General features: G+C 44.8%; 1 protein-coding gene across 1 annotated transcript in view; it reads right to left on the reverse strand.

The window, feature by feature from the left end:
• Positions 1-14,760, reverse strand: part of CHN1 (chimerin 1) — a 143,466-nt gene that overhangs the window by 6,048 nt on the left and 122,658 nt on the right. Inside the window, exons 9-12 of the mRNA XM_056861362.1 lie at positions 3,993-4,166; positions 3,182-3,259; positions 1,531-1,668; positions 820-925 (exon numbers count right to left, since the gene is read on the reverse strand). Coding sequence (XP_056717340.1) covers positions 820-925; positions 1,531-1,668; positions 3,182-3,259; positions 3,993-4,166 — 496 coding nt within the window. The remainder of the gene's footprint in view (positions 1-819; positions 926-1,530; positions 1,669-3,181; positions 3,260-3,992; positions 4,167-14,760) is intronic.

Here is a 14,760-nt window from a genome sequence, read left to right on the forward strand (position 1 = left end):
CACTTCTCTTGGAGAAGTGGTATGGGGTGGATTGGTGTCAGATCATCCCCACTGGCCTTCTCCAGACTCCAGAGAAGACTGGGGGGATGGATCTGACACCAATCCAGCCCGCGCCAAGGCTCTGGAGAAGCGGTGGAGGGGGGGTAGATTGCTTTCAGATCCACCCCCCGGCCTTCTCCGGATCCCAGAGAAGGCCGACGGGGCAGATCTGAAAGATTTGGGAGGTTTGGTATTTTTTGGCTTCGGGTTTATTAACCTGAAATTTCCATGTTTGATAAACCCGAAGTCGAAAAATACTGAAAAAAATGCTGCACAGCCCTAGTAAGAACCTCCCTCCCAGAGACGTCTTCCCCAGTCCTTATTTCAGTGTCCAGAAGGGACAGAGAGAGGACATGCATCTAGCCAGTGATCCAGCATATTCTACACAGCCCTATCACAATTATAGGCCAACAGTCTGACTCAAATAGGCCTTCTTCCTGTAATGATGATGATGTGATTGCAAACCACAGGATTTACTGGTGCCAGACATTAAGTGTCCCTCTACTATATGCCCAGTGAAGATGGTGATAAGCCATTTCTTCTGGCTTAGCTTGCATCAACAAGTATCATCTACCCAAGTCAAACAAAATCTGTCTTAAGCTGATGTAAAAGTTGGTTGATAAATGTGAATTTACACACACATCTTCTGGCTTAGCTTGCATCAACAGGTATCATCTACCCAAGTCAAACAAAATCTATCTTAAGGTGATGTAAAAAGTGGTTGATAAATATGAATTTACACACACACACGAGTCAGTTTGATGTTTCTAAGTCCCATACCTTTTTAAATGCGCCATGAGATACCGTAATGTTTCACAGTGCGCTGGTGGCAGCAGTTTCAGTGCCTCATGAAGTATTTCCAGCTGTTCATCAGGATCCATAGTTTCTGAAACAGAAATCATCACATTTAAGCTTAAATTAACAAATGACTCAGGTGACTCTTCTGAAGTGCAAGAGACTGCGTGGCATTTTTGTCAATGGGAGGTAGACCCCAATGTTTATTTATTTGTTTATTTAAAACGTTTATAATGTTCCGCTCTATAATGTACCACTGTACCTACTTTGTATCCATCTCCTGCTTTAAACCACATGGTGTTTAGAAATGTGTAGACAGCTTTGTTTTGTTTTTAATTTTGAGGCTACAATTCTACAGTCATTTCAGTGCCACTGATATGGAATCCTGCAACATGACTATCTGTCCTACGCATGTTGTTTTCAAGCACTGGTAGTAATAGCTTCTCCGACAGAGACATGTATTTATATGGAATGGAACTCGGCATACCGAATTCCTTTACTGAAAAGTTGTTTTCTGCAGACTTCAAAAGCGACAACAGGCAAACCCCTTTGCATATCAGCTGTTTATCCCCTTAAGTTAATGAAATGAAACGCAGGAGAAAATCAAGGCAACTTGGTTCTTGAATAAGACAACTTAAACCACTAATAGCAAAAACAAAAACTTCATGTGGAAAAAAGATGTTATCTCAAACTTACTTGCAGATTCTATAAACTTTGGGTAGGCATCATATGTGATGAGTGGAATTGGCAAATCCCTGAAGTATAGTTTAAGTGCACCTGTGATAATATTGATATCTTCATACATATTCACAGAAATGTCTGCTTTTTCCCCATCTGTGTGGTAAAAGAGGGTGGGGAGGGAGAAAGAATGCAGAAGGATATGCTATTAGCAAATGTGAAAGGTTAAACCACCATATATTAAGATTCAATAAAGCCATAGTTTGTACATATGATACATATAGAGATCACATAGTGGCTAGCATGAGGTTGCAGCTGGCACACTGCCACATTCTCCTCTCCATCCTACATCATGCGGTTTTCCCTCAAAAAGCACAACATGCTAATGTCACAGTAAGCTTATTGATCAAAACTGAGAATAACAGAGAAGGCTGAAAGAAGAGTTGGTTTTTATACCCTGCTTTTCTGTACCGTAAGGAGTCTCCCTTCCCCTCCCCACAACAGGCACCTTGTGAGGTAGGTGGGGCTAAGAAAGTTCTGTGACTGGCCCGAGATCACCCAGGAGGCTACACGTGGAAGAGTGGGGAATCAAACCCGGTTCTCCAGATTAGAGTCTGCCACTCTTAACCACCACACCACACTGGCTCTCAAGGAGAGGGGAGTGTCACCATTGTCCTCAAGGGCCAACTTAACTCCTAAAAGATCACTGGCTTAGGCAGTTAGGTTTTGCCCCTTATAAACCTCCCGATCCTCCCAAGGTCAGCAGGAAGTAATAACTAAAAATATCCTCATATATGTTCTTCATAACCCTGTAATGAGAATTTCTGATATGCTAAAATGATATTCAAGTAGGGTTGCCAGGTCCCTCTTCGCCACCGGTGGGAGATTTGTGGGGCAGAGCCTGAGGAGGGCGGGGTTTGGGAAGGGACTTCAATGCCATAGAGTCCAATTGCCAAAGCGGCCATTTTTTCCAGGTGAACTGATCTCTATCGGCTGAAGATCAGTTATAATAGTAGGAGATCTCCAGCCATCATCTGGAGGTTGGCAACCCTATATTCAAGGCAAAGATCCCATGCTGACATTGATGAAACATGTCTCCATCTTTTTTTCCTGAAGGAAAAGTTGAAAGGCTCTGAATTTTTTCATGTTATAAAGGCTTCCTTCAAACTCAAAAACTGCAACTTTTCCCAGTCAAGGCCAGTTCACTCTATGTACTGACCACCTTTGCAATAATTGGACTCTGGAAAACTAGTTTAGGCCTGCATGTCCCCCTTTGAACAGCAGGCTGCCTCCCACACCCCAGTTCCATATTGTAAATTGCTTCTGAAAAGGTTCTCAGGTCCATAAGTGACTTGTGTGAAATTGGGCCTGCTGTTCTGGAAACACATGCAATTCCCACTTGGATGTTGGATTCCAGCCAAAATACTGAACACAAGTTGCCTTATACTGAATCAGACCCTTGGTCCATCCAAGTCAGTATTGTCTATTCAGACCGGCAGTGGCTCTCCAGGGTCTCAGGCAGAGGTTCTTCACATCACCTACTTCCCTAGTCCCTTTAACAGGAGATGCTGGGGATTGAATCTGGGACCTTCTGCATGCCAAGCAGATGCTCTACCACTGAGCCACGGCCCCTCCAACTGAATGTAACATTCGTAGCAAAGCAACACACCTCGGTCAAAAGCCATTTTGACATCTTCAATTAGTTCGCTGAATCCAGACACTCTGTAGAGTCCTTCAGAATTGAGTCCTATTCAGTGAAGAAACAACAGCAACAATGTTAGATTAAACAATATTTATCTTTCTGACCACTAGGATCTTTGCCCATAGCTACGCATATAAATCTGAGCAGGGTTTTTAAAACCTCATTTCTCATTCTAAACAAGGTTTAACAGCAAGCCCTCATTCTTGAATATACAACATTGTTATGACCAGTACCCAGACATTTTGTATAAGCATATTTATGATAATGGGCCTTGGAACATAGAAATTGTCACCAAATTGCAATAGAATTTAAAAACAAGCCACTCAAATCAGTATAGTCAAATTGATTCGCGTGTATTTAAATATCATAAGAGCAATATTCTCGCAAAGAGTCATTATTACAGAGAGGGAAACAGAGGAGGAAATGCATAATTACTGGGGAGCCCAGATATAAATGCCTATTTTACTGCCTGTTTTTCACAAAAAAATATAAGGGGAAGAGGAACATCTGTACAAATTAACACAGGAAGATCTTCAGTAGCAGGAAAAATATTATCCAAAAGCACTGCAAATAATATTTTTGCATGCAGCAGCACCAATATGGGGGCACAGATGTAACGTTTTTTGTATCAATACAATGTTACATATCAGTGGCTCAAGGAAAACCGGCCCTTGCAAACAAAACTACTTTGACTTTCCATTCAGTTCAAACCTCAGTGGATCCAGGTTCATTAAGCGGATTACAAGCAAGGCAACCAAACACAGGAAACATGCCTTACCTCTAGATTCAAGCTCCCTAATGCACATATCTACAACCATTGGCCTCTTTGTGAAGTGTGCTTTCACTAGCGTGGTCAGATCGCAGCTGTACACTTTTTTGACATGCTTCAGGTCTGGCTTGCAGTCATTGGGGACCATCTTGGAACACTGCTTGTGAACGTTTAAGCCACAATCTGGTGGAAACAAGTAAAAAACAAACAAGCAAACAAGGTTGTTATCTCAGAGAGCTCTACGCTCTATGAACAACTATTTACTGGTGGTCCCCGGCCCAAAGTGTGGATGTCCTTGACAAGGACCAGGTCTTTTCAGCCCTGGCCCCAGCCTGGTGGAATAGTCTTCCAAGTGACATCAGGGCCCTGCGGGACATTAAGGAGTTCCACAGGGCCTGTAAAATGGAGCTATTCCGCCAGACCTATAACTGAGGGCAGCCACAAGTTTCCATCATTGCTGGCCTCCCTATCTCCCCTCACAACTGTCATCGGTGGGGGTTCATCTGCTTGTAGGGTTGCCAGGTCCCTCTTCGCCACCGGCAGGAGATTTTGGGGGTGGAGCCTGAAGAGGGTGGGGTTTGGGGAGGGGAGGGACTTCAATGCCATAGAGTTCAATTGCCAAAGTGGCCATTTTTCTCCAGGCGATCTGATCTCTATCGGCTGGAGATCAGTTGAATTAGCAGATCTCCTGCTAGTACCTGGAGGTTGGCAACCCTAATTGTTATGCATCTTGGGATCCAGTTGGCAACCCTATCTGCTTGTCCAGCCCACAGTGGCTACTATGTTCTTAATTTAATGCCATCTTGTTTTATAGATGTTATAATTGTTGGATTTTAATTGCTGTTTTATGATTTTATGTGATTTTAAAGGTTACCCACCCTGAGCCTGGTTGGACTGGGAATGAGGGCGGGCTATAAATATGAAAAACAAACAAACAAACAAACAAGAACATAAGAAAAGCAATACGGGATCAGACCAAGGCCCATCACGTCCAGCAGTCTGTTCACACAGTGGCCAACCAGGTGCCTCTAGGAAGCCCACAAACAGCAGCACTGCAGCAGCACCATCCTGCCTGTGTTCTACTGCACCCCAAACAATAGGCATGCTCCTCTGATACTAGAGAGCATAGGCATGCAGCATGACTAGTATCCATTTTGACTAGTAGCCATTAATAGCCCTCTCCTTCATGAACATGTCCACTCCCCTCTTAAAGCCTTCCAAGTTAGCAACCATCACCACATCCTGGGGCAGGGAGCTCCACAATTTAACTATGCATTGTGTGAAGAATCTAGATTTAGTGCTATGAAATGGTCATTGTATAAGTACCTGTTGTTCACGAAGAGCCTGATTCTGTGAAGATTCAAGCCCTATGCAGAGTTGTCTGTGCACTGACTCCCCATACGGGGAGGGAGAATAGGCACAAGTGTGTCGGCCCTTTGGGCACAGTGCAAACATACAGAGGAAATGCCTGTATGTACACCCCCATCCCAGTGATCCTCCCCTTCCCACAGTGAGTTGATGTGTAGATGGGTCACCTGCTCACAGCTCAGAGGATTCTGTGTAGGATTTGTTTGTACCAGCACATTTGTTTCCAGATTATTATACTTTAGTGAAATACTTTGGAAAAATAGATTGCTGAGTATCTATCTTGCTGAGTATCTAAGTACATAAATGTTGGAGTAAACTGGGCTTCCAAAGTTTTTTGTATGAATTTCCCATTCAAAGGTAAGGTTCTTTGGATTTTGTCTTAACAGCCAGTTCACAAAATGATTAAACAGGGGGAGTTTCTAAAACAATACATGTATACATCATTGCAAACTAATTTTATAAAGATAACCATTAGATAGTCTAAGCAGCAGCAGTAATTGCTGGGAGACATTATTAATCTGTCCCTGGTTTCAGGGATCTTCCCAGGAACACGGAAGGAGGCAGTGGTGAAACCAATCTTATAAAACCCATATTTGGATCCACTTGATCCTGCCAACTACCGCTGGGTATCGAACTTATCATTCCTGGGCAAAGTAGTTGAGAGAATGGCGACAGAATAGCTACAGCGTTTCCTGGAGGACACGTCGGCCTTGGACCCATTTCAGTCCAGCTTCCGGCCTGGCCTTGGGACGGAGGCTGTGCTGGTCGCCCTCATGGACAATCTACGGAGATTGGGGATCGGGGCGGGGCAGCAGCATATGGATCGGGGCGGGGCAGCACTGTTGCTTGACCTCTCAGAAGTGTTTGACATGGTCAGCCATGAGTTTTTAACCCACTGTCTTGCCGGTGCTGTAATATGTGGGACAGTTTTACAGTGCTTGATCTCATTTCTTCAAGGCCGGGGACAGAGGGTGGCAATTGTGGAGGTTTTGCCATGTAACTCCTTGGTATGTGGGGTTCTACAGGAGGCGATCCTCTCCCCTATGCTTTTTAACATTTATATGCCCCCCCCCCTGCCCAGCTAGTCAGGAGGCTTGGGCTGGGTTGTCATCAGTATGCAGATGACACCTAGATATATCCATTGATGGATGGCTGGACAGTGTCCTGGAAAATCTGGCTATGTGCTTAGAGGCCGTGGCAAGATGGTTGAAGCAGAGTCTATTGAAGTTGCCTCTATTATGCTTGGAACCTATATATGTGCGTGGGTAAAGTGCTGCCAAGTCAACGCTGACTTATGGCAACCCTAGCAAGGGGCTTTCAAGGCATGTAAGAAGCAGAGTCTGCAAAGTCTTTCTTGGTGGTCTCTTTTCCTAGTACCAACCCTGCTTAGCTTCTGAGATCTGCCTAGATTGAGCTATATCCCTTGGAACCTACATACAATAGAAGAATTCAAGAACAATAGGAAATGCTTACACAAATTCTTGGAGAATGTGTCTAGAATAGACAGATTAATTGAGGCGATAGTACAAGCCATGATAGCAAAATGGAATCGCCATACTCAGGTCTTTGAGTTAGGGGCTTATCGCACCCAAGCTGGGAAATGTATGGAAAACATCTTAAAAGCAATCGTGCTGGATGTGATTTCCTATTTCCCCCCTGCACTTCTGCTCATTCTAACCTCTCTGAAACGTTTGCTTTCAGAGCGCACCTCCAATGAAACAGCGCACAAAAGAGAGAAGGGGGCGTGGAGGGAGCACCACGTAACTTGCTTGCGTTCCCCTCCACCTCCCTCGGCATTTTGGTGTGCTTGTGTGGGATCGTCAGTGCATCAGGAAGATAGGATAGGCTCATGTTTCCCCTGTTGCTTCTAGTTCTTGCGGGAATGCAAAGGGACAAAAAGCAGGAAATCATTCAGATCTTTCCTTGGGGATATTGCACCAGGAGGAAAACGGGTGGGGGGGGGGAGAAAAGAAAGAAGAAACTCAGAAACAATCATTCTCCTGCAGCTCTCAAGGGAAGGGGGGATCAGAAGAACAAAAGCAACAAATTTCCTTTACAGCCTTGTCCGAGCCTCGTCTGTAACACAGAAACAAAGGAGACCTGGTGGAGAATGGGTCGCTTCTTTGCTGGCTTTAAATTACTTGCCTGATCCCTTTTTTTAAGAAGAAGACATAACGATCCAATGTTACTCCAAGTGCATTTGTTTTAAAACAAAAAACCACATGGCCACCGGAGGGAAAGAGGGCTACACAGTGGGTGTGGACAACAGAGGGGTGGAGAAAGAAACAGCATCTCAATCTTATCTGCACTTTGGGGGAAGCCGTCTGGAAAACGGAGAAAGGAAAAACATCGCTCTATAAGTGTTTTTGGAAACCACGGGGATTACACGACTGCAAAACGGTTCCACCCCCAAAGGGAGGGGGGAAGTGCGATCATGAATGAATAAAACGTCTCAATAAACGTTTCAAACAGTAAGCGCGTTAGCCCTTTTAGTCTCTGAGGGACAAATAGTGTGAAAGAACTGTCTTATGATCTGCTTGTACGTTTTCCAGGGGTATCTGGTTTGCCATTTCTAGAAACAGTATGCTGGACTAAATGGGTCTGACTGACGAGGGCTTCTTTTATTATATTCAAGCGCCACCGCTCCTAGAGAATTCATCTCAGCTTGTAACTTTGTCTCAGGCTACATACACTAAAGTTTCCCAACACTATGCGATCAGACAAGCATTACCTTCCTTCGAGGAGCTTAGAAGTGTCTTCCTCCCAGGTTGACTCTATGCTAGTGGCCATAAATAGACTGAACACCACAGTGTAGTGGTAAGAATGGCAGAGCAGAGTCTGGGAGACCCAGATTCAAATCCCCATTCTGCCACGGAAACTTGCTGGGTGACTCGGACCACCCACTCTCTCTCTCTCAGCCTCACAGAGCTTTTGTGATGTTAAAACGGAAAGGGGGAGGGGGAGATGGACCCCACCCTGAGCTCCCTGGAGGAAGGGCAGGATAAAATGTCTTAAATAAATAATAAACAAAGTTTACATGTGGAAAGTATTAATGTCTGATTAGCCTCTCGGTGGAGCTGTTTTCCATCCCTGTTACCTAAGATCCTCTTAATTGGAGATGACGAGGACTGAACCTTCTGCATACAAAGCATGCTGAATAGATGATACAAATGTTGTACTGGCATATGCCCTTCCAATAAATCTGATTCTGATTCTACAAAGCATGCTCTCTCCCATCCAACTAAGGCCCCTCCCCTATTTTTCAAACGCCCTTGAATGCAAGAGCATAGCAGAAAACGAATTATCTGCATTCAACATCTGCCTCCAAAACTAAGCACGTCTCCATTTAATTTTTTGATGTTCCGGAATTTCACAAAGCACGGAGGTTGGCGGAGATGACACTTTATTTGATCTTATTAACAGATGGCACTCCTTTTCTGCACATTACATGGCAAGAAAGCTTCGGAATGTCACAAAATAGATTTTCAGATAAGCCTGAGTCGAAATGTCTCAGATAAGCTGTTCTTTCTCTGTGCTAGGAAATCACGGGAAAGACTTAATATCTGAGACCAAGAAAATATCGATTCTCGCACATGCCGATGAAAGCTGAAATAATGAGCTTTCATTAATGCATGAGCAAACACAAAAACTGTAAGCACTGTATATTAAAGGCGCCCCAAGAGGACCCATTTCAAATATTTGCTGAGAGTACAGTAAGCAGAGCTGTCACTTTCCCGTCTATTCCTGATTTGATTTTAGTCAGATCTAACCTTCATCTTGCTTCTAATTCAATGAAAAATATAGCCGCAGAGCCTGCTCTGTAGAAGCAACATCATGTGTTAAATAGCACTCTTTTTAAATAAGTAACGCAAGGAAAGGATATGCATTTTGTCACTTTTGAGAAACAGAAGAAATAAAAAATAGATTTATATGTTGCTTAAAAAAACCAATACTTAAAAAATCCTAGGTTTACAGCAGCTGTAACACCAGAAATGGGAAACATGGGCAGGGCAAGTATACCTGGCACAAGATAAGCTTCACGTTTGACCCACTTGGATCCAATTCAGGGCAATTTTGGATTTGTGATGAAAACTCTAGGCACGCCAGTCCTCAGTGTTCTGATCTCATCAGATCTCAGAAACTAAGCAGGATCAGCCCTGGTTAGTATTTGGATGGACAACCTTCAAGGAACATCAGGGGTGTGATGTGGAGGCAGGCAATGGCAAGCCACCTCTGGACGTCTCTTGCCTTGAAATCCCTACGGGGTTGCCATAAGTCAGCTGTCACTAGACAGCACACACACAAAATAATCAAAACACAGAGCTATAATAAGAGACAAGTAGAGATTTATTTATTTACTTCATTTATACCCCTTACTTTCTCCACAATGGAGGACGTAAAGCTGCTTTGCCCATTCTCCTGTCCACTTCATCCTCGCAACAAACCTGTGAGGTAATTTAGACTGAGAGTGTGTGACTGGCCCAGTCACCCGGCAAGCCTCCAAGGCAGAGTGGGGATTCAGACCTGGATCTCCCAGATCCTAGTCTGACAATCTAACCACTAAACCATATCGGCTCTTCTTAAAATTCTCTTGACAAAGAATTTTTGCAAGGAAGAATCTATAGAGCCTGCACGGCACAGTGGTTAAGAGCAGTGGTTTGGAGCAGTGGACTCTGCTCTGGAGAACGGGGTTTGATTCCCCACGCCTCCACTTGAGTGGCGGAGGCTAATCTGGTGAACTGGATTTGTTTCCCCACTCCTACACACAAAGCCAGCTGGGTGACCTTGGGCTAGTCAGCTCCACCTACCTCACAGGAAGTCTGTTGTGGGGAGGGGGAGGGAAGGAGATTGTAAGCCGGTTTGATTCTTCCTTAAGTGGTAGAGAAAGTCGCCATATAAAAACCAACTCTTCTTCTATAGCTGGGGTAGGTAGTTTGTGTTATGTGTGCCATACATTAGCATTTTGCTTAGCATATTTGGCTGGTTCTCTCTGCAAACAACGAAGGTGAGCCCCTGAGGCCTGGCAGAAGGCAATGGGCATGGTTTATGCCTGTTATTGCATCACAAGATCTGCCACTGCGCTGAGGCAAGCAAGCCTGGGGCTCAGGTAGTGCCGATGGAGCTTGGCTTGTTCTCATTGTGCCTGGCCAAACATGACTCTTATCTCCCCTGACACACACTTGTGTTTGGCAGTGCACCAGCATTTTCACAGATAGGTATTACACTTTTTTTGGCACTCTGACCAAAAAGGTTGTCTTCCCTTTGTCTATATTTGTTTACAGAGATGAGAGCAGGCAATTTTGGATTAAATACGTGTACTTACATAACGCTTTCCTAGGGTTGCCAACCTCCAGGTACTAGCTGGAGATCTCCCGCTATTACAACTGATCTCCAGCTGATAGAGATCAGTTCACCTGGAGAAAATGGCCGCTTTGGCAATTGGACTCTATGGCACTTAAGTCCCTCCCCAAACCCCGCTCTCATCAGGCTCCACCACAAAAACCACCTGCTGGTAGTGAAGAGGGACCTGGCAACCCTACACTTTCCTCTTCCAGCTCAAAGTGGTTGAGGAGGAAATGGATGTGTGTGCTCGCACACCGCGGTAGTAAAGGTCCCCATCCACCCTTGCAGAACACTGCCCTTGCAGAAGACTACACTGGCCTTTGCATCCCTCCATACTCAAGGGGGCCATAGCAAGCACATGCTTTGTAGCTACAGTTTACTTGCCGTACATACCTTGCAAGCAACTACTAGCCTCGGGCTTGCCTGGGAAGGAGTTGGCAATATATGGGCAAATTCATAGAATCATAGAGTTGGAAGGGACCACCAGGGTCAATTAGTCCAACCCCCTGCACAATGCAGGAATTTCACAACTACCTCCCACACACACACACCAAGCGACTTCTACTCCATGCCCAGAAGATGGCCAAGATGCCCTCCCTCTCATCATCTGCCTAAGGTCATAGAATCAGCATTGCTGACAGATGGCCATCTAGCCTCTGCTTAAAAACCTTCTGGGAAGGAGCGCTTACCACCTCCCGAGGAAGCCTGTTCCATTGAGGAACCGCTCTGTTAGAAAATTCTTCCTAATGTCTAGATGGAAACTCTTCTGATTTAATTTTAACCCATTGGTTCTGGTCTGACCTTCTGGGGCAACAGAAAACAACTCGGCACCATCCTCTATATGACAGCCCTTCAAGTACTTGAAGATGGTTATCATGTCCCCTCTCAGTCTTCTCCTCTTCAGGCTAAACATACCCAGCTCCTGCAGCCTTTCCTCATAGGACGTGGTCTCCAGACCCCTCACCATCTTTGTTGCCTCCTCTGGACATTGAGCAGAGCAATTCCCCTGTTAAATTCTCCCATTGCTTCTCTTTTTTCTCTGTACCAGGGAACCAGTGTTCTTGAAGGCTCCCAGGAGCACAGCAGCAATGACTGATAGGTCTTCCTGTCTCCCCCGTCCCCCCTTGGCATAAGGGACTTGGATTCATCTTGTGTTGAACATGTAGTGCAGTGGGCATGGCTACTGAGCAAAGGGACTTAAGGGGATGATGTAATCACAATTGGAGCCCTTGGGGATGGCTCTCAACAGCTCATTGCGTCTCATCAAATATTAGTGCTACAGCTCCAGTTCCTAAGACTTAGATTCTCAGGAACCTTACCTCATGTTTGCAGGAGACTCAAAAGCATATCAGCAGCCCTCCTCGCCATTGTTTCACCATGGTGGTATCCTGGTCCCTTTGCCCGATGCTGTAGGCTGATTTTCCAGCAAGGTTGCCCTTAGGCTTGGTCTGATTAAAGGTTTCCACCATTAACTGTCTCACTTTTAGGTAAAGGTAGTCTCCTGTGCAAGCACCTGGTCATCAGTGACCCATGGGGTGACGTCACATCCCGACATTTACTAGGCAGACTATGTTTACGGGATGGTTTGCCATTGCCTTCCCCAGCAAGCTGGGTACTCAATTTACCAACCTCGGAAAGATGTACTGGATGTACTGGAGCACAATCTTTTGTAGAGCTCATTTCACCAGATGCATCTGCCAAAGTGGGCTCCATGTTGCATAAATCCGTTCAGTCTTTAAGGTGTCACAAGGCTCCTTTTGCATGGTCCTGATAATCTGCTAAGCCCCAAAGAATCTTGCCCTGCCCAAGTGCAGTAAAAAGTACTCTTGCCTTCTAGCAGTAAAAACCCCCCAAATGTACCGTTTGAGTCACTTAGAAGGAGAGAGAATCCTTTAAGAGAGAATGAATGTCTACAAAGTATGAGCTGGTTCTTAAGAACCACAAGCCAAATTCTTCTTGTGGAACAGATCTTTTCCACCTCCCATCTCCTGCCCCCTGAAAAGCTGCTCTCAACATGGGGAGTAAAGCAGGAGGCTGCAGGGAAGGGGAGAATCAGAAGAAATCAGGACCCAACCCCCCAAGAGCAGAAGTATCTTCTGCTAGCGCAAGAATCCCCTTTGAATCCCAGAAGCTGCCTTTCAACCAACCTTCTCTATTCCTCCAAAATCTCTTTGATTATTCAAACTAGACGCACCGTCTTGGAAGTGCTGTTTTGCTTCATCCATCATGCTGATGTCAATGCAACCGAAACAGAGCTGTGCATTTATATATCCCATTTTCATCCAAGGAACTTAAGGGCATTCTTCCATGGGTTTACCTTGCTGTGCAACTGACTAAGGATGGGAGATAGCTATTTGTCAAAACTACCAATGATAATTGTGGCAGAGAAGAAACTTGACCCAGGGTTTCTCTTCTTCATACCCCACACTGTAGCCCTACACCAGTCGGGATCTGGAATCTAGCATCTGCTTTATGAAAAGCTGAGTAATGCAACTATTACTGTAGTCTCATTCTGCCCAAGAGGACCAAGGTGGATGACAGAAGAACCATGGCTTGTTATTTGCATTCCCACTAACAAGGAAAGATTACCTCAACAACTAGAGCACCACGTAGGGTTGCCAACCTCCAGGTGGTGGCAAGAGATCTCCCGCTATTACAACTGATCTCCAGCTGATAGAGATCAGTTCACCTGGAGGAAATGGCCACTTTGACAATTGGACTCTATGGCATTGAAGTCCCTCCCTCTCCAAACCACGCCCTCCTCAGGCTCTGCCCCATAAACCTCCCGCCGGTGGCAAAGAGGGACCTGGCAACTCTAGCACCACCGAAAACAGCTTTTTTGTAGCTCAATCAAATCAACTTCTGGAACATATCAGGTATAGTATTTTTAACGCCTCAAGTAACAATTTTGAAAGAAAAAGGGTCAAGGGGTTAATGCTACAAAGTACATTAACAATACACTTTGGTTTGGACAGCCCAGATAGCCCAGCTTAGCTGGAGTTTGGGAGCTTAAAAGGGTCAATACTTGGATGGAAGACCACCAAGGAAGACTTGCTATGCAGAGGAAGGCGATGGCAAATCACCTCTGCTGCACTCTTGCCTGGAAAGCTCCGTGGATGGGGTCGCCACAAGTCTGTTGTGACTCGGTGGCATGTTTTCCTTCTTGGGTTGGACCTGACTATTTCATTCCATGAGCACTGGGGTGCTGTTCCAGCACAAGGCGCCTTCCACTGACAACCAAACAGAGCGAAATGGATGAACTCAACCCTTCAATGTTACTGCTGTTGCAGTATAGTCTACCCTCTCAGTAAAATGCAATCCTTATAACTGCTGGTGAGCATCACAAAAATTTTGCAAGAGAAGTAATGTGGTATTTATGAAAAAACCTGGTTTTGAACTGAATATTAAGATCACTAATGAAATCTGGGTTTTAATAACTGGAATTTTAATAACTTTATTGAAATGCAGAATGTTAGGAATGCTTCTAATATTTTTTTCTTATATAATCATCACCTCTGTATAGGAAAACATCATGTGTATATCCTGTTATCCTCAAGTACTTGGGAAACATAGGCCTTTTATGCATGACTGTTTACCTTGCTGTCACCTCTCCAACAGCTTTGGGTCTTTGTTTTGATCATGCATGCCGTTTCTGACCGTCATAGGTCGCCTCGCTCTCCCCCTGCATTTTGCCTGTGTTTTCAGGGACCTGTTTAATCTTGAATTTGAAAACGCGGGGAAATGCAAGGGGAGAGAAGGTGACCTCTGATGGTCGGAAACAGCATGCATGATCAAAACAGACCCGAAGTTGTTGGAGGGGCGAGGGAAACGGCCATGTATAAAAGACCATACTGAAAATGTAATGAAAAAGCTTTGTCATCTCCCCTGTCCTCACAATTGAATAAAGGACAGCCAAACTTACACGTTAACACCAAATATGCAGTTGCTATTGAAAACAACCTCGCTCCTGTGTCACCCATATGTTCTTCTATAATGTCTAGAAGAGTACTTCATACTGACATTAGATTATTCAGCATTCTCCTGTCAACACGTTAGATCATTGGCA

Source organism: Euleptes europaea, chromosome 15 (genome assembly GCF_029931775.1).
Source record: "Euleptes europaea isolate rEulEur1 chromosome 15, rEulEur1.hap1, whole genome shotgun sequence".
Lineage (NCBI taxonomy): Eukaryota > Metazoa > Chordata > Lepidosauria > Squamata > Sphaerodactylidae > Euleptes > Euleptes europaea.